This window comes from Arachis hypogaea, chromosome 2, assembly GCF_003086295.3.
Source record: "Arachis hypogaea cultivar Tifrunner chromosome 2, arahy.Tifrunner.gnm2.J5K5, whole genome shotgun sequence".
NCBI lineage: Eukaryota > Viridiplantae > Streptophyta > Magnoliopsida > Fabales > Fabaceae > Arachis > Arachis hypogaea.
The window spans coordinates 98,249,162-98,276,021 of record NC_092037.1 but is presented as its reverse complement, the minus strand read 5'-3'; the positions used below and the strand labels follow the sequence as shown (position 1 = coordinate 98,276,021).

Genomic DNA, 26,860 nt, shown 5'->3' with positions numbered 1-26,860 from the left:
TTTGAAAAAAATAAAGTGTTAAGCTTAGCATGGCATTAGAACATGGGCACTCTAAGGTTACACAAGATGGGAAGTGGTTAATTGAGAGCTTCAATTATTGAAGAACTAGTATCCATTCACGTCAACTATTTAATATTTATTTATTACAAAATAAAAAGCAAATTTCATAATTCAGTAAACAATTAAACAGTTTAATTAGAATAGAGACTAAAATTGAAACGGTTAAACAACCATAAAATAAAATTGGACGATCACATGGCTCCAACAATAGTTAGCTTCACCAAATTTACCTGATAAATTTCTCCCAGGTTCTTTGTTTTATCTCGATTTTGTAAATTAGTCACGCTGTTAGTTAAATGATTAATCGATTCTCGATAATCATACTGTTTTGTGATTGAAGAAAAGGAGAGATCCGGAGAATGAAGACATTGTTCTTGGAAAACAAATATATTTTCCTCTCTAAGACTCTAACTAAACTTGACTGCTGCATTGTACATTGTATCCTCCCTAAAAATAATGAAGATCAATGTCGTGTATAAATACATTCTCAAATCTCAAATCACAACGCCTGCTCCTCACCAATCTGTTAAAATGCTCCAAAACCAGATAATGCCTGCGGCAACAGAAGTCTGGTAACACTGCGGTTAATCTTTATCCCGAGAGCTTTGACACTTGTCCTACTCCGAGTTCTGACCAACAAAACGTTGGTGGCACCTCTTTCAATATGCGTGGCAGTCAAACCAGATGTGTGAACATCAATTCCCCTTGTTAGTTGTTAGTAACCAGAAGGTAGTGTTCAACCTTGTCTAATCGGGTTTGGTGTACTCTAACAGCATGTGTGGTGACCGATATATCTTCACCAGTGTCCAGTAAAGGAGCTCTTCGACTCCAAGCTCACCCTCCGCTCTTGCAGCGTATATGTCCTCGCAGATGGCTATCAACCTACATCAGAATCATGGAACAACAATAATGTAAGTTATCACAAGAAGCTTCTTGAAGAGGATTTTAATGATCCCCTAGGAGAATGATGCATGTTAAGTGACTTCAGTTGTGGTGAAATTGACGAATAATAACGTGCCAGTGCCAATGATACACTCTTTCACTCTATAGTACTCGTTGATACAATTACACATGGTGCAAATCTTGTCTAGAAGGTTATCAACAAATTCTCATGAGAATGGAGGAAGAACTTTGTAGATTTACATCTTCATGAAATAAATCTGCAGTACCTGTCACACGAAGGTAGGTTTTCAAAGGGAATTCTCATCCTTAAGTCAGAGCACTGGAGTCTGATAAAACGTCCAACAGCTAGAACAAAGGTTATGTAGAGCCCCCATATACTGAACTTGCTGAGTGTATCACCAAGAATACCCTCTGTAGAAGAATTAAGATACTCTTAAGAAATATTATAATAGCATATTATAGATAAAACAGTGAAATATGACATGTACTTATATTTTAAATAAATTCCCCGGCCAACTTACGTGGTGGCGTCTCCTCGGATACTACGATTGCTACAGGTCCTGTGTCGCCTCCACACAATCCACTCAAATTTGATGGCTGAATATCTTGGAAGGCCCACCACTCAAATTGCTCACGATGTAAAACAAGATCAGCACTGACAGTGCTATCCTGAAAAATTGAATTCGAATTTTTAATGATAATTTAGGAGCATGAGGCAAAAGGTACAAAATATATCATAATAATCGGAGAAATGAATGCCATGTCTCTTCCCTATGATTTTAGAACTAAATTGTATATTAAAAGCAAAGATTGCTTTGTTAGAGGGAAGATTACAGCAATAAATATAGAAGATAATCAGCTTCTACCAGTCACATAGGTAATGCCGATACGCTATTAGAGTATTACTTTCAAACAAATAAAAAAGTCTCATTAGCAGAGGAAAAGAGAAAATGCTGAAGACAAGTTACCTCATCCAAATTTCTAACGTCACCAGAACCAGTGACACGGAAATATCTCGGATAAAATTTATAAACCCTAAAGCTGGTCATAGAGCCATTCAGAACCTTTTGAACATCAGATTGACTTGGAAGATACTGAGGATCAACAGGTTTTTCATACTTCACCACTTCTTTCCCTTTAGGCCTGTCTCTTGAAAGTATCCAGGTAAAAAAAATTTCCATGTCATCATACCAATCAAGGGACTGAATCAATCTTGTCTGAACAACACTTGGGACAAGCCACAATGTACTAGCATCAGCTTGACAGCATATCAATTGGATATCATTCTTATTATATGTGTCCAAATAGCCATGAGGATCAAGATTGGCATCAGAATCGAGTTTATTCCACTCGATTCTTTCACACAGAGTAGTTTCATACAAATTCAACCTTCCACTAACTGTCTTGATATCAACCTTAAAGCTGGCATCTTTAATTGGGTTGGCAATGTTTGTCGGGTTACCACTGCTATACATCTGTAAGCAAAAGAAACAAACAATATAAACAAACACCAATGAATTGTTACATGCTATCGTGATCCAAGGATCAAGTATATGCATGAGTAAGCATACTTGATAAAATGCACAAAGTCTACATTGAACTTCAGTAAAATGATAACGCAGACTTAGGTTCTTAAATGATATGACAATCACATCATCCAATTCCAGAAGTAAAATCAAGTTAATAAGATCAATCGTCCAACCTGCAGTCTTGTAATATAAAGGCCAACTACTATGGGGAACATCAAAACGTACTCACTGGAATGTTACCCTTAGAAATTATTCACGCAATGTGGCGTTGGGATGTGTAGCTATGATTGCCATCATTAATTATGTCTTTGAACGTGTGTACTTATACTAACTTTGTGACATGTATATAGGGTCAGGAACCACCCCCCCCCCCCCACACACACACACACACACACACCCCAAAACCAAAAAAAACCCCAAAAAAGAGAAGATAAAAAGACATTGATTTTTCTATCAAGTGCCCTAGAGACACTAGTTAAGATGTACTAAAAAGATAAATTTTCAAGGGAAAAGTATATATTATAGATTTTATTTATTTTAAAGTTTTCAATGTATTTAGTGTATTGAGAAGTTGAAGAAGAAAAGCAATTTAGTACACAAGCATCTTTTGTTATGTAGGGTGAAGGAAATGTAAGCAGACTAACTGAAAACAAGCATCAGTGGCTAATTCCACGACTCGAACCTGTGACATTAAAATCACATGGAGACAACTTAACCCTTTCTCCAAAGCTCCTCTTAGTTTTGAGAAGTTGAAACTTACCATCTTTAAAACGTTAATAAGAGCACACAAAACCCAAAATTTAATAAACTCTATTTAAGCAGTAATAAGAATAAGAACACCTTTTTACTCATTAAACTGAGGGTCATATATAAGCAAACACTAGCAAATGCATAAAACTGATGTGTCTGAAAATTAAGTTTGGTATCTGAATGAAAAAGATACCGCTACTATTAATAAATTAGGAAATCAAAGGCTTCAGTTGTCTTCTTACCAGCATTGGAGCCCATATAACACAAATTAATACAAAGAACAAGCATATCCCATTGCAGCATTTGGTCATTTTCGTTTGCTTCTCCCCTTGCTTGTGTGTAGCTCTATTCAACACTGAATCGCATTTGACAAGGTACAAACTTGCATTTATGTCCTCCAGCTATCACAAAGAGGGGAAAAGGATGCAGAGGTTAATTTCTGAACTAAGTGGAATTTATAATCAGAAAACATCACAACTTGAAAAATATTATTTTCCAAATGAATTTAAGATATAAGATAAACTAATAGTGTTGCTACCACCGTATATGAGATTTAACAGATGGCTATGATCTATAAAGGACATGCAAAGGCCGAAATGGAAAAAAGAAAAAGGTCTTATCAATGACATGGTTTTAAAATTCATAATGCAACATCATAGTTTTCCATTTTGCTCTTTCAGAAACAATTTAATGAATTCAGCAACAGCAGAAACCTTCTACATTGTAATTGATACTACCAAATGAAATGTACATACCATAATCAACAAATTGTATTTGATACTATCAAATGAAATGTGCATACCATAATTACCAAATACTGCTTCTATAACTTACAACTGTCAAACGTGGGATTAACTCCTTCCCAAAGACTAGCTTAAGAAGGACTACCCAAGAGACTATAAAGATTGTCTAGGTCATATGCTTAGTTGATGTAACTTACCACACCCTCTCGTGCCTAGGACTAGATTTTGCTATATGAAGTGCAAAGGAAAAGACATTTGTGGGTTTCCCAACAGAAATTATGAGTCTCTAATATCATCTCAAGATTATGGGGCATATGAAGACAAATACCTAGTTAGTGTGGGACTCAACAACTTCAGACTATCTTTTACCAGTGGAATCATCATAACTTTTTCAAGTAGCATTCATTTTTAAACTGAATGATGTGTAGCAAAAGAATTTCATTCAATATGAACTTAAATTAATTTTTATTGATCTCATTAAGTCTGAGTGTTTATTTTCCTGACAGCTATTTGGGGCAGAAAAATAAATGACGTTATGCAAAATTCGTCAAGGGCAGAAATATTGAAGCACACAACACCACAAAATCAATTAAAATTAGAGGAGCAGGGACATAATAGAGGAGGCAAAAAACAACAAAAAATAAAGCTGAAATTCAATCTCCAAAAGGAACATGACGATTAAAATGTCAGCACTCAGAAGTTGTAGACTGCCTATGTACTAAAACAGCTTTCCTGCAGTCAAGAATTAAAGCAAGAAATATACAGATAATTCCCTAGTGCATTTTCATTCTGAAATACAATGCAATTTCAGCATATGAAGATACCGGATTTACAAATGAATATTTACAGATCTTACCTTCAGCCAGTCATACATGGTGAGGGATGTGGTTGTGCATGACCAATCAAGTACGCATCGTAATTCATAAAGGAATGGCAATGCACGGTAAAGCCTATATCCTAAGTAATTGATCCGTGAAACTTCACTAGTCAAAAATTGACGATATAATGTGCTTTGGTGAGGAATGCCATAACGAATTTGTACAGCCTGAAGTGCTAGAGAAAGTGCTTTTGCTGAAAAAATAGCACGGAGAGCAAACTGAGCAGCATGTTTCTGGGATGGGTCTAACTGCCAATCATATTCCGTAACTGAATATGTGAAAAGCACGAGGTTGAAAATATAGAAAATCACTTTGCCCGTGGCAAATGAGCAGAGGTATATTATTCGATCAACCACAATCAAGAAGAAGATAGCCTGAATAGAAGAAGAAACTCTTATAAGAAGAATATATGACATGGTAACTCTAGCAACAAAATAACAAATAAATCATCTGACCATTCTCACGTCTATATAAAATGTTTCATAAACATGGCATTGGAGAACTTAGTCATTCAAGGGGAAAAAAATGAATCTAAAATTCCATTCCATTTAACAAGAAAGGAATAATAAACTGAACTATTTCAAAGGTCCAGGACACTTTTACAGAGCATAAATTATTAGAGAACTACATAAATGTTATCATACTTGGCCTGCTTCGTTGACTCAATATTCGGGTCAAATAATTTAGGTTATGGCTGACCCCATTTTTAGTTTAGTAATATAACTCTAACTAAATTTTTCCAGGCAAGTTAAAATAAAAGAAGGATGAAATCAAAAGACAAATTAAAGATATACCATTAAAATGAAGACAAATTCTTTCGGAAACTGGTCTTCAAGCTGATACACTTCAAGGAACTCACTTTTATTTTTTATGACAGACTGGTAGAAGATAGCAACAAGAAAGAATACAATCAGATCTGCACAAAATATGTATGCATACAGATCAATTTCTCTCTTGCCTCCACCAATAACTGAGAGTATATGATAAGGGAATCCCACTTCTTCCACAAAACCTGCACGCTTAGCTTTCAGGATTTCCTTTGCTACATCATCTGCTGGAGTTAAAGAAAAGTTATATTCTGCTGACGAACAATCAGTTACAGGAGAGGAATAGACAACCTCTAAAACAACCAACGCAACATTGGGATTCTCTTGACTTCTTTCAATGCTTTGAACATTAACCCTACTAGCAAAAGGGCAAAGGTTTGGGTTCTTTTCCATACACTTATCCTTATGGACAACTCTGAGCAACTGATTAATTCCAGATTCAATCCTTGCTGGTTGAATCCCATCCTCTGGCCAGAAGTTGACATCCATAGACACCTGGACAAAATAAGGAGGAGATTCTGCTCCTTGTGTGAGTGACTTCCAGTATCTAAAGAAGCTTCTGATTATCATTTTAACCATATTAGCCATCTGATTCAGTAGATCCCCTACCTTCTCTTGCCAGTTATATCGAGCGGGATCATCTTTTCGATGGAGATCTTTCCCCTTAAACCTGAAGTTTATAGATGACATCCATTCACCATCTTTAGGTGTTATGGAGCTTTGGATGAGGGTAAAAATATAGACAAGAAAGAGAGGTAATGAACTGACAACAAAGGAAGACATAATTTTGTGTGTTGGGAAACCTAATTCTCGTAACAGGACAGGATCAATACTCATCCCACAGTGATGAATTATAATTTGGTACAGATACTGGAGTAAGATGTAAATTTCTGTATATATCAAAATGATAACCCAGAAGATGTAACTTGGACCTGTATTTACACATAAGGCATACAAGTAAAGAGCCCCGAGATACACCATCGATAGCAAACTGAAGTTCCATAAGAACACAAGAACAAAACAACAGTAACACACTATATCATTATTGGAGCGCATCTGGTACCATATATAACGAAATATCCTTCCTAACTGCAGACTTGCAGCTTCTGAACTCCTATCAGATAGCGCAGATGAAGATCGATCCACATACATATCACGGCTTTTCTGGCTCTCCATCTCGTCATATATCTGATCCTCAACATTTGTGTGCCCATTTGAATCAGAATCTTCTTGAGATATATTGAGAAAGCTCACTAAGTTATTAACTGCCTGATTTCCAATGGACTGTACCTGGGAAACACCATCACCTATTAGTTGCACAGCAGATCTCAATGGGTGTTCTTTTGCTTGCCCCTTCCCCTTTTTGTCTGAATCACTAGAATTGTTGTCAATATCTATTTCAGTAATTTCACACACAGGAGAATCCACTGAATGCTTGTACTCCTCTGTGAATGAAGTTTCCACATTCATGGAAGTAGATGATGATTCAAGTTCAGTTGGGAGAACAGAATCCTCTCTCATTGCATGATCGAGTCTCTCAGGAAACTGTTCTTCTTTGTCAGGGATTCTAATGTCATGGGTTGAAATAATAGAATTGCTCCGCCTTCTTCTTAGACCCTCACCACTGTGAGAAAATCCATCAATACAATTGGCTGACGTGTTCAAACTATGGAGTTGTACTTGTAGGTTGAGCATTTCAGCTTTCATCTTCTCAACCTGCATATTACGCTGTCGCTTTTTGACCTCACTTTCACGAATTTGTTGTAACTGTGCAGTTTTCCATGCCGCCTTTTTCTCCTGTTCATGCACAATAGCACCAATTTGCTCTGCTTCCAGGTATCGACATACATAATCAAACTCTTTAGAGGAAAACATGTATGACTGAAGTGCTACAAGCAAAAATATGATAATCTCTACGATTGCAGATCTAGCAGTAATCCGAAACCCATAATCATATTTATAAAACCCAATCATCTCATAAATGTAATTCTTCTCACACTTCCCAGAACTTGGTCCACCAACAAAAGGGGACTGATAAGCAAGAGAGAGAATAATAACAGCAAAGTTATAAATGCGCAAGAACTTGAAGATTTGGTTCTTCTTCTTCAATATTTCAAGTCTCATGCGAAAGAATACCAAAGCAAACGCAAGATAACCAAGATGCAAAATGTCATACTCGAGTGTACCAGTAATCAATATTAAAATGAGCACAAGATCCAACAAATGGCAATAGCAGTAAAGCCTCAAATAGTCGACAAAGGTCCACATGCTCTTGGTTTCAAAAGAGAGATCTCTCCAAATGAACGTGTTTCTACGTTGAAACATAATCTGACGATATGTTGATGATCCTGAAAAGTTGCCAAGGCGATCAGCCCGAAGCTTGAAGCCAGCCAGCATGAAGACTGCAAAGTAGCTGATCAGCATGCGGGGATCATCAACAACAAGTCCTTCAATAGAAACACCAATGAAATGAACAGTTTATTGAAGGCTTCAATGCACAAAATAATATTTAATTAATGCATCATATTTAAATACATCAGTGGAAAGCTCAAAATTTGCAAACAGATGTCACTAGTTGAGTTGTACCAGAGACATGCTACATTTAGGAAGAAAACACCGTATAATTCAAATATCTCTACTAATAATGACAGTAGGATAGAACAACTACCTTGGTAACAATAACTTTTGGCCAATTGTGCCCTTCCATTAACATTGAGAGTTAGCTTCTCCACTTATCTACTACTAACAAAGTGAGAGAATAGCATCTATCGTTGTCATAATTACTTTTGCTCAATTATACCCTTCATCTAACATTTAACAGATAACTATTGTAGACATGATAAATAAATTAACTAACACTAAATTATACAATTCGTTTTTATACTAAATTTTAATGATTTAGTTTTTCATTAACATTTTTTATTATTACTACTTTTAAATAGGACTATCCACTTGTCTGAATGATAAAGAAATAATGAACCAAATGTTCAGGCTAAAAAGGAAACCCCTTTACACCAAATACTTTCACCAATAGAACCAAATATAAAGGCATTACCATGAAATCTTCCAAAAAGATGCAATTCAGAGAAGGAGGAGAGAAGTACCTAGCCAACACTTTTCGCAATAATCGAAATATCGAGTTGAAGCTTTCCAACAGTCATGACAATGAACCCCGCTTGGAACATGGGAACTAAAAGGTAAACTATCCTTCCAGATGACAAAATATTCAAGGATGAGAACAGATGCAAACAGGAAGACAAATACAGGCCAGATTTTGCGTATAATATGCCGATTCAGAAGAATACAAGCAGCTAACAGTGCAATATACAGCATGGATATTGCATTCAACAAGGCAAAGCTTGCAAGAAGTAATGCTATCATGTTTATCTCGAGACCAAATAGATTAGACATATTCTCCACCCAAAATTTCAAATATATTCTTAAGACTGCTATCTGGGTCTCAAACCGCTCCTTTCTCAAAGCAACAATCCGCTTCTTGTTCCACTTGTGACTCTCCCTGCTACTTCCCCAGATAAATCCAAAATACTTTCTTCTATTACTGTCAGAACCTCTTGTTTTAGAACTTGGAGTATCAGGTATATGGGAATGACCAGAGGTTATAATTCTTAGTGTCTTGCTAGAATCCCCTTCTTGAATCTCAGTTGGATGATGTGAATTGCATGATGTTTTACTTGCCTCATTACATGTATCAGTATGCTGAAATGAATCTTCCGAGGAGACAAACAAAGGACAAGGTTCTTCCCAGTGTCCTCTATTCAAGACTGTATTTGGCATTCTTTCCAACCACCGAAAGACATTGTATTGAAGGGTACAAGCCACAATAACTAGTACTTTTCCTCTCAATCCAGATTCTCGACCCCAAAAGCCTGGCTGGAATACACACAATCCCAGAAAGAGAGATATATCAGAGTACTTCTGTCCAGGAAACATTTCAGCTTGCTTACCCCACATTTGAAAAAGATATTCAGCAGTCACCAGAAACCCTGTGTATACTAAGAATGATTTGGATGGGATACTAGATGTCTTTGGTAAAATGGAGCAGATAACACATCCAAGCAGATACAAGAAACCAAATGCACTAATTGGGGATAAAGATGCATAAAACAGGGCAATAAATAAGATTTTTTGGCTGTGCCAAATAAGAAATCGCCTGATAAACCCAACTTTCCCTGGCTCCAACTGATCCATGTAAGCCTGTTTGTGCAGCTTGCTTTGTCTCCTCTCATAGCTATAAAGTTGCATAACAATCAAGACTGCCAGAGACTCCCAAACATTTTCAAAAGATGACGCTTTTGGGTCAAATCCAAGATAAAAATAGAGATCAATCAACTTGGATAACCACATCTCTAGACTTGTGAAGCTGCTCAAGCTATATATGAAGATAAACACCGAAATTGCATACACTTTCAATGGAAGCCAAAGCGGCCTTTTTGTTCTCTCAACAAGTTGTCTTCCAGTAATCCACAGCAGAAGAAGGAATATGTAACCAAATGCTATGTAATTGGGCCTCTCCATATATACTGTGAGAAGAATAGTCAAGAAAGCAATATAGGTGCCACAAGATCGGTATATAGAGAGGAACTTCTGCCCAATTGCACTGAGGTATGATGCAATTCTTCTTTCTGTAAAAATGAACACGATGAAATATGGACGACAATCAGTGAAAACAATAGCTGCCAAAATAGTTACAGCAATATAGCATTGTTCCCTACAAATTGTTAGGAATATAATCATATATTTATCTTGCATCTAACAGTGTTATTCACTATGTATAGAAAATAATGTCATTTCAGATAAATAAGAGCACTTTTGAAAGGTACCATAAGAGAAACTGTCATCACTTTGTCTCACAGAGGAGGATGAATATATAGACAATAAAACAGATTTGTTAAGACCAGCTTTCAAGATGCCAAATCCAATAGGGGCACTAGGGGTATGCTGTATGATTGCAGAGAATGAAAATAACATGTCAAAACCATGGTTATGAACTGAACAGAAGCAACCAAGCAAAGCTACTTCCAAGAAATCCCAGTCACTATCTTCTCCAACGAGACCTGCAACAAATTTTTGAAAGACAGTGAATCTCCCCTTCCGTATTGCTTAATATGCTGCAAGTGACACATACTTGCTATTGCTATAATATTAAGAAGTATAAACCAACAAATTCCATCAATACCTAATTGCATTACAACTTCCATGCTTACAGAACCTTTTTTCTCCAAAGCATTAGAGATCAAATTAATTTGAAGAGCGTACAACAGTGCAAAATGAATCTCGCACAGAAGAATCAGAGCTTGTCGTAGCTTTCGGCTGACATTGTGGCTCAAAAGATATATCAGGAAGAATATCACTGAGGAACAGACAGAATAGAAGCTAATCAACAAACTAGCAAAAGAAACTGTTTGATAGACCAGAATTAAATTAATGGTGTACAAGAATCAAGGTAAATAATTCCATCGCACATTATTGAAATGGACTACATTTGCATGTAAAACAGACATGTAAGGGTTTGTTAAAACATACTATATACAGCATGGATGAAACCAGGCTTTATGGCAATAAGAAAGATCAATGTTAGCATGATAGCCCGAGAGCACTTGCGAAGTCCCCATGCTATTGTTGCCACAATCAAAACCTTAGTCTCTCCCTTCTCTGTGGATTAAGGATTAATATGAAAGCAACAAATAGAAAGTAAATATAACGTATTCAGCCAAAATTTTTGACGAAATAAATCACCTAAAACAGAAAAGAATCAGGATCAAGTAATCACAAAACAATTAAGGTGGTTTTTCTTCTAGACTGATCAAAAAAATAAGATTGAGTTAAATAAGGTTTTTTGTCCCCATATTCATGAATTTTCGTTTTGGTCCCTGTAATTTTATTTTTTATTTTCATTCTTGGGGTTTTGGTCCAAAAAAGTTTAAAATGTCATTTTGGTCCCTGCCATTAGTTTGTCTAGGGATGGCAACGGGTCCCCATGGGGGCGGGGACATGCCCCCTGCCCCCGCCCCCGCCTCCATTATCCGTCCCCATCCCCGCCCCGTCCCCGCGACGGGTAACGGGGCCCCGTATCCGCCGGGGATCCGGGTCTCCGTGGATATCCGCGGATTTTTATAAAAAATAATAAAAATTGAAAAAAAATTAGAAAAAAATTAAAAAAATAGTGTATTGTATATAATTTAGTATTTTACTTACATCAATATCTACTTTAATATTATGAATTACATGTATAGCACTCAAATACTTAACCAAAAATTCAAAATCAAAGTAAAATAATAAAAATTTCAAAATAATTATAACAAATGCTTAACCAAATCATAATAATTATAACAGAAAAAGCAAACAAAGATAATGAAGATGATAACAAATGCTTAATTATAATCATATAAATTATACTTAACAAAATCACAATACACACAAATGGGGTATTCTAGTCTTTTTACATAAACGGGGTTTAAACGGGTCTCCACGGGGCGGGGACCTCTATCCCCGCCCCCGCCCCGTTTAATATACGGGGCCCCGTCCCCCATCCCCGCGGGTACAAAATCGTCCCCATATCCGCCCCGTGACGGGTAAATCCCCGCGGATACCCGCCCCGCTGGGGATTTTTGCCATCCCTAAGTTTGTCTTTGTTAATATGCTAACATGTTTTATCTGGTCCCTACTATTAGTTTGTCTTTGTTAAATGCTAACATGTTTCATCTGCCATGTCAGTATTTAATGGAGACAAACTAATGGCAAAGACTGAGTGTAACAAAACCAAAAAAATTTACAAGGACTAAAACAAAAAAAAAAGTATGATTTTTGCAGGGATGAAAATGGTAATATCATTTTACTTCAAACTTAAACCATTGATCAATTTATTTACTGTTCAAGTCTTAAATGCTTCTCATATAGCTAAATTGATAATAAAAATTACTAAAATTGAAAACCAAAATAAATTATAATATACAATTATTATTATTATTATTATTATTATTATTACTAATTTTATACAATCTGATGAATAATATTACAAATTAATATTTTATATTAATGAATGGAAAATATCTTACCATTAGTAATTAGCAAATTGATGGATCCATTAAGATATAAGTTAAAGGAACAATTAGGAAGTCAAAGTAGTATTTTGCATAAAGATATAAGTTCGAGGAATTTGCATATTCTCTTCCCATACTAGATGTCATGAAACCAGTCATCCCAAAAGTTTAAGCTGATAGGAGAAGGTAACATTAATGGTTATACTCTAATATTCCCCCTCAAGCAAGAGCCTCTCTTTTGGGTTTGCTTGATTTTTTATTCTTTTTCACTTTTGGGGTTCTCCAAGGATCGAACTCTTAACCTTTCGGACATAGAGCTCTGATACCATGTCATGAAACCACTCATCCCAAAAGCTTAAGCTGATAGGAGAAGGTAACATTAATGGTTATATCTATAACACTAGAAACGGTGTGAAATTATATAAAATAAAAATATATAATGGTACATAGGAGCTAGGAGAAAGTTAACAGGAAAATTATAAGTTGGAAAAATAATATAATATTGACACATAAAATGAACAGCTTGGAACAAAAGAACATGCTTGAGTATACACGTAGATACTCAGCAGCATTAGCATATACAAATCACATGTATGAAAACATTGTAACTTAATACCTTCTACTGAGCACTGCTCATTTGACGATTGCCCATCCTCATCAGACAAGCAGAGGAATACAGAATTGTTCACAAGATTACCCAACGCAACCAAAATTCCTAGACAAAATTGGGCAAGCAAAAAGAAACCAGGTATCGGATAGTGCCACAGACCCACCATCTCCCAGATTTTCATGTCCTGTAAACGAGTATAAAATATCATAAATAATTCAAATGTAGGATCAACTTCGATAAGAATTGTCATCTAGTATTTTTAATTACCCGTCCAAGTTTCCAATTCAAAAATGTAAATGCCACATTGAATACGTAGGTGCTAACAGCCCAGAAGAGAATAAAGACAAGCAGCAGCCCATTCAAGCGGTGCAAACGGAATAAAGAAGGGAAGGCATAGACAATGTAGCCAACGTAAGCAAGTAGCCCAAATGCACATAAGCTTGCAAAATGAAAGCTCCAAAAGGAAAGAGCAAACAAGGAGACCTGAAAAAATTATATATGATATAGGGAACTGATAATCAAATCATTACTAAATCACGATTTAGTGCATATGCTTATGACACCAGAAACAAGTAGCTGTAAATGCATCAAAGGGATAACTAGAAAAAGGTTATGTGCACAATAAAGCACATTCATGGAAGACGTTAGTCTCCATTAGCACAACTACTATGAGATTTTCTGTTTGGATTGAAATTATACAATTATGAAAGAAATCATTTTATTTTGTAAAGTTTAATTTCATGATAGAGAACCTAATATGAAAGTCCCATTAGTAGAGTTGCCCCAAAGTTAAAAAAAAAATAAAAATAAAAAAGAAAAGCAAACAAACAAACAAGAAACAAACAAAAAACAGAATAAAAAGAATTTCCATTCTTGAACCCATATAAAAAAAATAATAATAATAATAATAAAGAACAGCATAATTACCATTCACGACTTCTAAACATTACGGCCTACTTAGGAAAAATCACTTGTACTAGTAGCGAACAGTGTCCAATGGGTGGTTAGGTGGATAAGCCATAAGCATACTACTGCTACAGTTAGTTACTACAACAAAAGCAGCCAAGCCTTTTTCCAACTAAGTGGAGTTAACTTCAAAGATCAAATGACAGCAAAGAGTCGTTAGTCGTACAATAAACCACAGATTGACTTAATTAACTAATTAATATAGTCAGCTGCTCCAAAATTTGCAAATATTTTCTAGAAGTTCAAAATTTTAGAATGTAATTATCCACACACAAGACAACACAAGAGAGAGAGAGAGAGAGAGAGAGAGAGAGAGAGAGAGAGAGAGAGAGACTAAATGAATTTGCTCAAGTGAACTTTCATACTCTGCAGAAGTTAATAAATATCAATGACAGAAAGGGTAGAAACTACAGTAATGACTCTAAGATCATTGTTAATAACATTAAATGGATTATAATACGTTTTAAGGAATATATACCGGGAAACCATACGTGAAAAAGTTGATGCTAAAAGTCCGGAAAACACCTCCTCTGAGTAAAACATTTGTGTGCTTCACACCAGAACTGCATATTTGATTAAAGGACTCAGCAGAAGGCCACATTCAATATTCCTTGATAAAATAAATAAACAAATAAATCTTGTAACAAAATTGAAGCAAAAGACTTAAAATATTCAAGGAAAGCGATAAATGATTAAAATAAGCAATTATTTTCTTTCGACCGCAGTTTGAAACATCATCTCAAAGAAAAAGCTCCTAACAAATTCCTAATCAACTGAAAAATCAGACAAATGCTACTGATATAGAATGCTTAAAAAATAGACAAATTCTTGAAGAATATGTTTCACTATATTAGGCATATATTTACTTCTCATCTGTTTTTTGTCCAAATTCAACCATCAGCATCAGGATCCTACTACAAGGAACCCAACCAACCTGGCCCAACCCAACTGATGTCCAGAAAAAAAGGAGCGGGATAACCAATGAGAATTTTAATCATTCTTTGGGCTTGAACCTAAGGTGTGGTTAAGGAACCTAGGTACCTACTACCTTGACCAATCTCATGTTGGGATTTGGCTAATTGAATATCTTCTCCTTACCCAAAACAAATATTCAAACTCAAAAGATTTTGCACATGGTTTCACATGATAGAACGTATGTGCTTGTATATGAAAGTTTGTTATTGTAGTGGTTAAATGTTTGTGGGTCTTTGTGGCCTAAATCTGAGCCTACATTGCCATGCATCATTATTACGTAATGTATGCAAAATACAAAACAGATTCATACAATAAGGATGCCAATAGTTTAGAGTGATTAAATGAGAAATATGTTGCTGAACACCATAGTGCCTGCAACTAACTAAACACATGAGCAACGTCATTCGATGAAGAAAGCAAGGCAAGGCATATTTGAAATGTTTTCCGGTAACTGAAAATGGAAGATTGTTCACTGAAATTGAATGTAGAACTCTAGATTATTTTGAGTTGATAGACATCATAGTTAGCTTTTATAACAAGAAACAATTCATTAAGACGAAGGGGAAAGCTAACTATTAAAAGAAAGGAAAATGAGGAAATCAACGTAATAGAACTACCTGTTGAATTTGTAACAAGAAACCAAAGAGAGGAAGACAGAAACCCTCTGTGACTATGAATCTTTCATTAAACTAGCAGGAAAAAATATATATTTGAAATAGCCTGTACATTTTAACAACTACTATTAAACAGACAACAATAATGATCATGAGATATTTCCTATATCACAATCTTAGGAAAAGTCATCCTAAATTGAGAGTGTATGTTGAATATTCCCAGCACTCTGTCTCAAGTTGAAACATATGGATCATATGCATTAAGCTTGCCATCATTTTTTAGTTAACCCAGTCTACTTTCAAGCATGAAGATCCTTGTCATGATAGGTCAATTTATGTTATATCCTACCATGCCAAAAGTTTCTTTCTGAATGACAATTCAAATCAACAGGTAATGAGGAGATTTACCAAAACATATCTGCGTCTTGACTCTTGATTAGTCTTTCAAATGGGATATCAACTTACATGGTATCTAGAGGCGCTGAGGCAGCGGTTACAAAGACCTCTAGGTAGATCAACTAGAATTTAAAACTGATTTGAAAGGACAATTTATATAATATAGTTCCATGGATTCTGGCTGATTCTCAATCAAGTGAATCGGGTAACAACTTTTTCTTCATACAAATATACTGATCACTGATAAAGAAATATTTAAATGTGTTCTTGAAAGATATAACTAAAGCAAAATAAATCATAGGAATTTCACTTGATTACCTTGATTCACGAATGAAGAACGAATGCTTGGAGGGAAGAAGTTGTTCAGTCAGGCTACAATCTGATCTGGAAACAATAAAATCCATCTCCTCCAAATCAGATCTAATGAAAGACAGCTGTATCACAGAAAAAGAATAAGACAAAATAGTGTCAGACACAGCAAAATCAAACTAAAAAAATTGAACAAATAGCTAAAAGAGGGAAAAACATTTCACAGTCATATATAATTTTGCATAAAACAGATATTGTCCCCTGGAAATTTATTTCCAGTGGTTATGCTACTTTCAGACCTTTGCTTTCTTCAAAGGTTGGTAATCGTTCTCAATTTCTCGAGAAGATCATTGCTTAGGTGATGCTCCTTTTAACTTGGCTTTTCCTCGTCTTTATTGCCTATCCTCTTTGCATAACTTTCCTATCAGGGATTTCTATCTATACAGGAATCTTCCTACTATTGGAACTTTCACTTTTTTAGAAACCTTAATGATAGAGAATCCATTGAGTTAGGTAACCTTTTAGGTCTACTTAAAATGCCCCTTTGTCCTCTAACCTTGGCAAAAGATTATGGTCTTTTGATTCTATGGGTCTGTATACCTGCAAGTCATATTTTCAGTCTTTATCTCAATCCTCCACGGTAGCACCTTTTCTCCTCAATAAACTCATTTGGAAATCTAAAGCTCCTTCTAAAGCCAAATCCTTTATTTGGACTATTATGGTTAACAGAATTAACACCAATGACAATTACAGGGGCCATTGCCCCAAATGTCTGTGTTATGTGTTGGGGAGACTCAGAAACAGGTCTCGCATTTGTTTTTACACCAGCCCAGGGCCATTTCTTTGTGGAATTCTTTGTTTGGCACTTTTGGAGAATCTTGGGTGTCCCCCGGTGCCCCGCATCACTGGATCAATTTCAGAATTTCTTTTGATGAGGTTTACAGGTTGTGGGAGAAAGAAAGAGGTAAATACCTTTGGCAATGAGCCATATATGCCACTATCTGGAGTATTTGGTTAGAATGCAATCTACATACTTTCAACGATAAATCATAAGGCTAACTATTTGTTAACCTGTGATACACTCAACATGTTAGGCTCACTAATTTAACAACAAAATATATCACAAGAAGTGCGACAGTGGTCCCGTAGTGAAAACCCATAATGTAATTAATTATTCACTTGAATAATATAAAAGGCAGTGGGGCGGGGGAACGAGGAGCGAGGAGAGAGAATTCTGACCTATTTTTGTGTATGTGATTTCTGATGAATGTTTTGTACATTAAGTCTATATAGAGGGGTTGAGAAACTTGCAATGCAAGCTTCGGCTGAGGTAGGATAGTAATTACATCCAGCAGTAGTTACATTTTATTACTAACAGTTGTACATTCAGTTACACCTGCATTAACTCTAATACCATATGAAATTTGAATTGAAAGTTACAAAACAGACACATACCATTGTGTAGTAAAGTATGATTGAAATGCTAGAACAAATTTTGGTCCACTCAGAATTTGCAGAAATTTTGTAAAGACCAATTATATCAGCCATCCGATGAATTGCAGTTGGAAATTCCACAGGAAGTTGATATATGTAAAGCAGAAAAATATCAACACCTGCATACAGATGAAGAGGTCTCCACCACCTATAGAACAATGAACACAGCCATAAGTGCAAAGGACATTAAAAGAGACTATAATACACCCAAAAGGAAGAAAGGGATGAGTAAGAGCATGAAACATCATCAGTGAAAATCACCTGAAAAGCCCAAGAAAGTTGCTTGTTAGAGACCAATCCACAAGACCAACACAACTACCAATAAAAAAAGGTAGTGAGTCCCAGGAAGGATGGCTAATTCCAACAACTAGCTGAATTGCAGGTAACAGCAAGCATGATGCCACCCGAAGATGAGAACCTTCAATTAAACCATAAAAATAATAAAATCAAATTTAAAAGAGGGAACAAACTTTTAATTGGGAGTTTTTATCTTTTATTTTTTTAATGAATAAAAGATACTTCCATTGATCGAAAGAACATACTTTTTCAATGGGGTTTGAATTGCATCATTTACAAAAACAACAGGCATCAGAAAAAACAGAATGACAGTTACAAATAAACACATTGCAGAGAAGGTGAGGATGAAAAAGTTATAGAGAAACCTAAGGAAAGCTTAAAAACAGTGAATATAGTAACAGGTTAATGCCCAATTCCTGTAACAGCTAAGCCTGTATATGTTATTCTGTATTGAAATATACAACTAGTTAAATGACACTATTAAGTATTAACTTGTACATAATAGAACTTCAAACAAATAATTTTATAGCCCTGTAATATTTCCCAAGTAATGAATGCTTTTACACAAAATGAAAACTAAGAAAAAAGAGAGACAAAAACCAAAAGAAACCCAAAAAAAAAAAGCTATCTTCAAATAATCATTACACAAACTCATCAATAGATATAATTTTATATATGGATATAAATATTAATACTTACACAAACTCATCAATACATTAATTTTATACATGGATATAAATATTAATACTTAGTTGACACAATGATACAAAATCAACAATATTCTACCAGTATTTAAGAATCTTTCAGTCAAAGAAACAAAAATTATTTATATCAAGAGCAAAAATCAAAAGATTAAATATGTGTAATAATAACAAATGTGAAAGCATAAGCACTTTGTCATATTAATAAATGGTCTTATTTTCAAATCTTAGGAATAGCAAAAAGTTTTTTATGAATATATATGTAAAGGTTATTTTAGGAAAGAAGCGTTGGGCACCAAACTCCTCCCAATCCCTTTTATATATAAGAGAAGTAGATGAAGACTCCGGTAATTTCACTTAATGAATGTACATAAACACTAAAGCAAGTAACTAGATAAAAGTAAAATGAGACATACTGATTTTGCTTATTTTAGTAAAGGTTTTTTACTAAATTTTCAATTAAGACCTATAGCTTAGAAGTTAGTCATTGAGTCTCTAGTGTATAAAATTATCAATCAGGTTTATTGTAGACTAAATATTTCAAAACAAGTTCCTATACGGTACAAATATTTTTCAATTTGGTCCTCCTATTTGAAAATTTTGTGATTAAGCCCTTATATTGGATATAATCATTATTTTTCTGGAAACCTTAGAGTATAGGGACTTTACCACAAAATGCTTCAAGTTGAAGAACTTGGTTGAAAAACATATGTATTATATATAGACAATTTTGTGCAATATAGAGTTACTTAGAGATTTTACTGAAAAGTGAAAAATGTAAGACTCCAGAGTAATTAATGTCATTCAACATGATACAGAAAATTTTGTTTCCCTCAAAGAAGAATGCAAGGGGGTCTGAAAATAGCCAGATAGGAACATAACAATGTGCCCGAGGACATATGTTGAGTTTTTTTGTACTTATCTAAACCTGGGACAGAGAGGACACAAACTCTCTCTCTCCCATTTATATATATATATCCTGTATCTAAACCAAAAGCATCCAAAAGGAAGAGAAAAACATAAACAAGAGGGTCAAACAAACTACTTACAAACCTAAATGTTCAATAATTGATAATAAATGACCCCGGGATGAATCTTGCCATGTATCCTGAAGACACCTTTTCCAGTATATATCAATCAAAGCAACAATAAGTGCAAGTAGTTGAATAACCAAGAAATAAATTGCATAAGGAGATCTCCAAGACTGAACTCTGCAAAAGTACATCAGGAAAAGAACTAATCAGTACATCTGGGAACAAAAATGACGAACCATACAATAATTGAAAAGAAAATAAATAAATCAATCTCACATCATAAACCCAATGAGCTTTGCCCACCAGGCATCAGGTATACTCCAGGAAACTGGCTCGGCAGCCCATATTAACAGATAAGTCACTTGAGAAAGTATTGCAACTACAGAAAAGATAACAACTGGCCACAGCAACAAAAGCCTCCTACGGAAATGAAATCCTACAAGAAAAGCAACATATCTAGTGATCAAACATTGAGACAATATGAATATATTGAGCTAAATCACAGTATAAACATCACATACATGCCTATTGCATGTGTATCATACAAGGTCTAACACCGACACATGCTGCACACATGGTCATAGCACTTAACTGATATGTCCATGGATTATAGAATAATATTTTTCATGAGGACAAAGTTTTAACATCCAACATTATAAACAAATACATAGGGAACAAGTTTCCAAATCCAAGCTGATAAACAAATCTACCAACTCTTCCATCAAATAGAAGCAACTTTGAATCTCTCAGAGTTTTGTGTTTTAGCGACAATTTAACAGATGCAGCTCAATAGATTGTCACAATCATACATCCGGAGTAAAAAAATCTTATTCTTCATTTTCTTTTGTTCCTCCTTAAATCCACTAAAAAATGGTATATGGACTCCATTACTTGTATTATACATCAAAAACTGAAACCGAATGTTAAGCAATTATTAACCCAATCAAAAGGAGAAAGAGTTCCATTTCATACAGAATTCCCAGAGCAGGCACATTATTTGCACATTGTGATGAAACAGCAAATTGCAGTTTAATGCCAACAAAAAGAATTAAGTCACTTACCTAATTGCGATACATTGTACAGAATAACAAGAAAGGCTATCAAATCAACAAGTGATATCAAACTCCAGTTGATTAGAGCAGCTGCATAAAACATAGCACATAAAAAATTAAAAATCAGCACATACTTCGAAAATGGAGTATAGTCATCCATACATGTCTCTATATATATTATATAGAAACTAGAAAGCAAACATAAGTGTCAGAGGCTAAGAAACAACAGAATTCGAGAACAAAAACACATCTAACATTCTTCCTTCCACTGTTAGCCACTCTAATAATCATGTTGAATCTTAATCTTATGATTCTCACCAATAAAGGGTGTGTTTGCTTCTCTTCGTTTATGGCAATAAAATTCAATATATTTTTTGCTGGACTTAGAAGTTATTATATATTTCTGAACCTTCTGTAGCATGCTTGAGTAAGCTTCTAAAATAACCATGTTATATAAATAAATAAATAAATCCATCTTCAAAAAACAATAAAAAAAACTTCTGAAGTTGTAGATAACTGGCTGCTTCTACTTTTGCATTTTATCGTGTAAGTCATTCTTTATTCTTTAGAAGTTGATCGTAATGTATCAGAATTCACACAGTATACAGATGCAGATTCTCAATAATAGTTACTCTACCTAGTTTCTACTTACACTCACTTGGAAAGACGACAACCAATGACAGAATAACTCTCTCTTATAAGTCTCTAACTTCAAATAATTTGTTTAAGGATATCAGCTCCGCTAGGAACAATTCTCCAAATGCAATCTAATGTAAATTTTGAATTCCATTTCATCGAAACTAACAAAACCTTATCTCAAATCCGTCAGTGACACAGGAAACTAATCATTACGAGCTAAGCACATATCATAAAACATAAAAGGATTGCAAAAATAGAATTAATTCGCACCTCACCTCACTGTGAGTTCATAAACACGAATTGCGCATGACATCGAAAATAAATTATTCAAAAAATAACATAAAATAAAATAAAAGCACCTGCTAGAAGCAGCGAAGGGAGAAGGAAACCGGCGAGAAATTTCCCCATCGGAATCGGAAGGGAAACAAACCTGGCGATCACATCGAAGATTCGAAAAACAGATTCAGCTCGGAGATTCGGATTCCTCTCTCTTTCTCTTTAAAACCGATTTATTTTTTTCTCTGAATCGAGAAGAAAAGGACTTTCCAGTGGAGAGGGAGTGAGAACTGAGAAAGAGAGAGAAATCTCCTGAAACTGCTATCAAATCCTGAGAATCGAAAATGGTGGTTTCACACTTTCAGTTTCAGTTTCAGTTTCAGTTTCATCCGTAAAAGCCAATAACAAAAGTTAACATCATCAACAAAAATAAATAAAATATAAAATAAAATCAATTATGGAAAAAATATTTTAAATATATCCTGTTCTTATGCTGCGTTTGTCCAATGGTTGAATTTTTTTTTTAATTTTTCTGGTATTATTATATTTTAATATTTAATATTAAAGTGAATGCGACTTCGCGTTGGTTTTCCAATTTTGTGGCTTCGTGATTGCGCTCCTTGTGGCTAAAGATTTTAAGGTGGCTCACGTGGCGCGTTTGATGGAGGGCTAAAATGGTCATTTGGTAGGTATTTATATTTTGGTGCCAATCGCTTTTGAAAATCTAACTCGTGGCGCTCACATATATTAAAACATTAAGTCATTAAATAATTATTTGCGTTTTATGGATTTTAATTTTTGGAAAATGAACACCAAATATTTCCCAATAAGCGTTTAGTTTGTTAGTTAACCTACCGGTCTTTCTTTTTATTTTGGTGCTACGGAAATTAAAAAAAAAAAAAACAAACAAATACAGTGCTCCTCAATTATTGTATCGTTGTAAATTTTGTTGTAAATGCATAATATGATTTGGAGTTTGACGAAAAATACAAAAGCTATTTCTTGAATACAAGATAAAACTAAAAAAAAGGCGTTTATTATAGAAAAAAAAACTAGAAAAAAAGACATTTATTATAAATTAAATAAAATAAAATTTTATATAATTATTTAATTATGATCGAATTAATCGGTTCAATCTATGATCTACTGATTGAATCAATGATCCAATAATTCAATAATTTAACTGATTTAATTATCAATTTAATTATAATAACTATAAAAAAAACTCATTCACCTTACGTATAAATAGCTCAGAAAATTTGAAATCACATCAGAATATCTATAAACTCCTTTTTTAGCTTTAGGGACGCAAATAATAGTTACAAGATATCCTTCAATGTGTCAATAATACGAATTCTTATTCACCCTATGGTGGAGTTAGAAAAGCACAAATAATGAGGTTCTCAATGAAAATAAATTGACCGTTTTTTTCATACTTTGCAATTAGTTGATGCAGATTACCAAGGATGGAATGTGGTGTTCAAGATTAAAATTATATATATATATTTTTTACATTTTAATAACATTAAAATTAAAATTATAGTCATAATCATACTAAAATAATCCTTAAAAAAAGGTATAATTATTATTTTTATATTTTAATAATTCATCAATTAATTTATATTGATTATACTCTTTAAATATTTATAAATTTATATTTAGTATTGTTCATACCCTGGTCCAATAATAAAGGCCCAGGTCCAAAAGAAAGGCTTAGTCCAAGAGATTGAGCCTTGCTGAACACCGACCTTCGTACTAAGAAGTCGGTGTTGACTACGATTTGTCCTGAAGAAGTCGGGCACGAGATTAGCTGGCAGATAAATGCTCATTCAAATGAGTAACTCCCGAGTTGCATACTCATTCGGAATCCTCCTCCTTCACACATTTGGACCAACCAACGTCATCCAGCCCATCAATCTCCGGTTACCCACCGTAACATTGGCGCCGTTGCCGGGGACCCGAGAGATCATCCACCGATGGCGGACAGATCCCATGAAGAAGGTCATGTGAAGACCGATTCTGAGCAAGAGAATCTGGACACAGGCAATAACGATGTGGACCTCACCCTCCACCAGGAAATTGATAATCAGCACAGAGAAGGCACCTCCGGAATAAAAAACCCGAAGGTAAACTCCTCAGAAGGGCGCGAGTCAGAAAAAGAAGGACAATCCCATGTAACTGAACTCATGGGATTAGTCCACAGCCGCCTTGAACAGTTAGAACAAGAGCGGGAGCGACAAAAGGAAACTGAAAAGAGCCTAAAAGAGGAGATGGAACGACGAAAAGAGTTAGAAAGAAAACTCTTAAAGTTAGAATCCTCCCTCAAAGGTCGCAACTCCCGTGACGAACAAGAAGAACCGCCCTTAGGTGGGGAGGATCCCTTCAGTGAGGACATAATGAGAGCAAAAGTTCCGAGGAACTTCAAAAGTCCCGATATGGACCTCTACGACGGAACCACGGATCCAAAGCATCACCTGAGCAACTTCAAAAGTCGGATGTACCTAGCCGATGCTTCCGACGCTACGCGATGCAAAGCCTTCCCGACCACTCTATTGAAAGCAGCGATGAAGTGGTTCGATAGCCTCCCTCCAAGGTCGGTTACTAGTTTTGAAGACCTCTCAAGGAAGTTTTTGATGAGGTTCTCAATCCAGAAAGACAAAGTGAAACATGCACCGAGCCTCTTGGGAATAAAACAGGAGGTCGGATAATCTTTACGAGCCTATATGGAAAGGTTCAACAAAGCATGTTTGGAGATTCAAGACCTGCCCACAGAGGCAGTCATAATGGGGTTAGTCAATAGACTCAGAGAAGATCCCTTCTCGCAGTCCATATCTAAAAGACACCCCGTTTCTCTAAGTGATGTACAGGAAAGAGCTGAAAAGTATATCAATATGGAGGAAAACGCCAAATTGAAAGACCTGAGTTAGCGACCTGGGCCCCCTCCCGCAACAAAAGAGAGGGAAAGGGAAACCAAGAAAAAGGAAGAACTCGGTCTCGAGAGGCCAAGAAAATATCACTCTTATACTCCTCTGAAAGTTTCTATAGTGGATGTATACAGAGAGATTTGTAACACTGAAAGACTGTCACCCCCTAGACCCATCAAAAATAAAAAGGGGGGAAGCCGCAGCGACTACTGTGAGTACCATAAGATATATGGTCACTCCACGAACGATTGTTACGACCTTAAAAATGTGATAGAAAAGCTGGCCAGGGAAGGTCGGCTTGATAGATATCTCATAGAAAGGTCGGACGGTCATGGGAAGAGAAAGCGAGACGATATGGATAGAAGAGACCCACCACCGTAGACACCAGAGAGACATATCCATATGATCTCAGGAGGGTTTGCGGGAGGGGACTCACAAAATCCTCTCGAAAAAGGCACCTCAAGAGAGTCTATCAGGTCGGAGGAGAGTCATCTGACCTCCCCACCATCTCATTCACTAAAGAAGATGGGCAAGGAATAACCCCTGGACATGATGATCCAGTGGTAATAACTATGATCCTAGCCAATGCCCATCTCCACAGAACCCTAGTAGACCAAGAAAGCTCGCCGGACATTCTTTTTAAGCCCGCTTTTGACAAGCTAGGGTTAGATGAGAAAGAATTAAGAGCCTACCCCGACACCCAATATGGATTAAGGGACACGCCAATAAAACCACTAGGATTTTTGCCCCTTCACACCACTTTTGGAAAAGGGGAAAAATCAAAGACTCTTGAGTATAGACTTCATAGTCATTGATGTGGGGTCAGCATATAATGCTTTAATCGGCAGAGCTACCCTTAATCGACTCGGAGCAGTGGTATCCACTCCCTACCTCTGCATGAAATTCCCGACCTCAGCGGGAATAGCAACGGTAAGGGGAGACCAAAAGTTGGCGAGGAAATGCTACAATGAAAGCCTAAATCTGAGAGGAAGGGGCAGAGAAGTTCACACAATAGAGCTCGGTGGCGCAAGGGCCAGAGAAGAGCTGCGACCACAACCGGGAGGAAAAACCGAGGAGATACAGGTCGGCAAAGAGGAAGGAAAAAGTACTCATATAGGAGCCAACCTAGGGGAAACCCTAAAAAAAGAATTGACCAAGCTCCTAAGAGATAATTCCGACCTCTTCGCCTGGAAGGCCTCTGACATGCCTGGGATAGACCCGGAGCTCATGTCTCACAAGCTCTCGGTTTATCCAGGATCCCGACCTGTACAACAAAGAAGACGCAAACTCGGTCCAGAACGAGCCCTAATAGTAGAAGAGCAAGTGCAGACGCTCCTGGAAGCTGGCTTCATCAGAGAAGTCAAGTACCCAACATGGCTAGCCAATGTCGTGCTAGTCAAAAAACAGAATGGCAAATGGAGAATGTGTGTCGACTATACCGACTTAAATAAGGCATGTCCCAAGGACCCTTATCCCCTACCAAGTATTGATACCCTAGTGGACTCCAGCTCGGGGTACCAATACTTATCATTTATGGACGCCTACTCGGGATATAATCAAATCCCGATGTATGAGCCAGACCAGGAAAAAACATCATTCATCACACCCAGAGCTAATTTTTGCTATGTGGTCATGCCATTCGGATTGAAGAATGCAGGAGCCACATATCAAAGGTTGATGAATAAAGTGTTTTCCTCTCACCTCGGGAATCTAATGGAAGTATACGTCGACGACATGCTGGTAAAAACCAAGAAGGAAGTCGACCTCTTGTCAGACCTCTCACAAGTCTTTGACACCATAAGGCTGCATGGGATGAGACTAA

The 26,860-nt window shown here is 35.9% G+C and overlaps 1 protein-coding gene across 4 annotated transcripts; it reads right to left on the bottom strand.

Moving 5' to 3' along the window:
* Positions 1 to 348: 348 nt before the first annotated feature.
* Positions 349 to 22,707, bottom strand: LOC112755304 (piezo-type mechanosensitive ion channel homolog). 4 transcript variants are annotated; one of them, XM_025803298.3, is made up of 21 exons: positions 22,198 to 22,707; positions 21,209 to 21,289; positions 20,424 to 20,583; positions 20,167 to 20,324; positions 18,377 to 18,533; positions 18,077 to 18,263; positions 16,631 to 16,746; positions 14,806 to 14,890; positions 13,629 to 13,844; positions 13,368 to 13,545; positions 11,235 to 11,363; positions 10,888 to 11,061; positions 10,532 to 10,765; positions 8,795 to 10,333; positions 5,658 to 8,137; positions 4,842 to 5,237; positions 3,485 to 3,643; positions 1,932 to 2,438; positions 1,485 to 1,632; positions 1,230 to 1,374; positions 349 to 942 (listed from the first exon to the last, which is right to left on the bottom strand). In XM_025803298.3, the coding sequence occupies exons 1-21, from the start codon at positions 22,244 to 22,246 to the stop codon at positions 807 to 809; spliced, it is 7,434 nt and encodes a 2,477-aa protein (XP_025659083.1). In that variant the 5' UTR covers positions 22,247 to 22,707; the 3' UTR covers positions 349 to 806. The 4 variants fall into 4 exon arrangements, with proteins under 4 accessions (XP_025659083.1, XP_025659107.1, XP_072077687.1 ...); XM_025803322.3 differs by having other exon boundaries at positions 14,806 to 14,937; positions 22,198 to 22,469; XM_072221586.1 differs by lacking the exon at positions 14,806 to 14,890 and having other exon boundaries at positions 22,198 to 22,520.
* Positions 22,708 to 26,860: the final 4,153 nt, after the last annotated feature.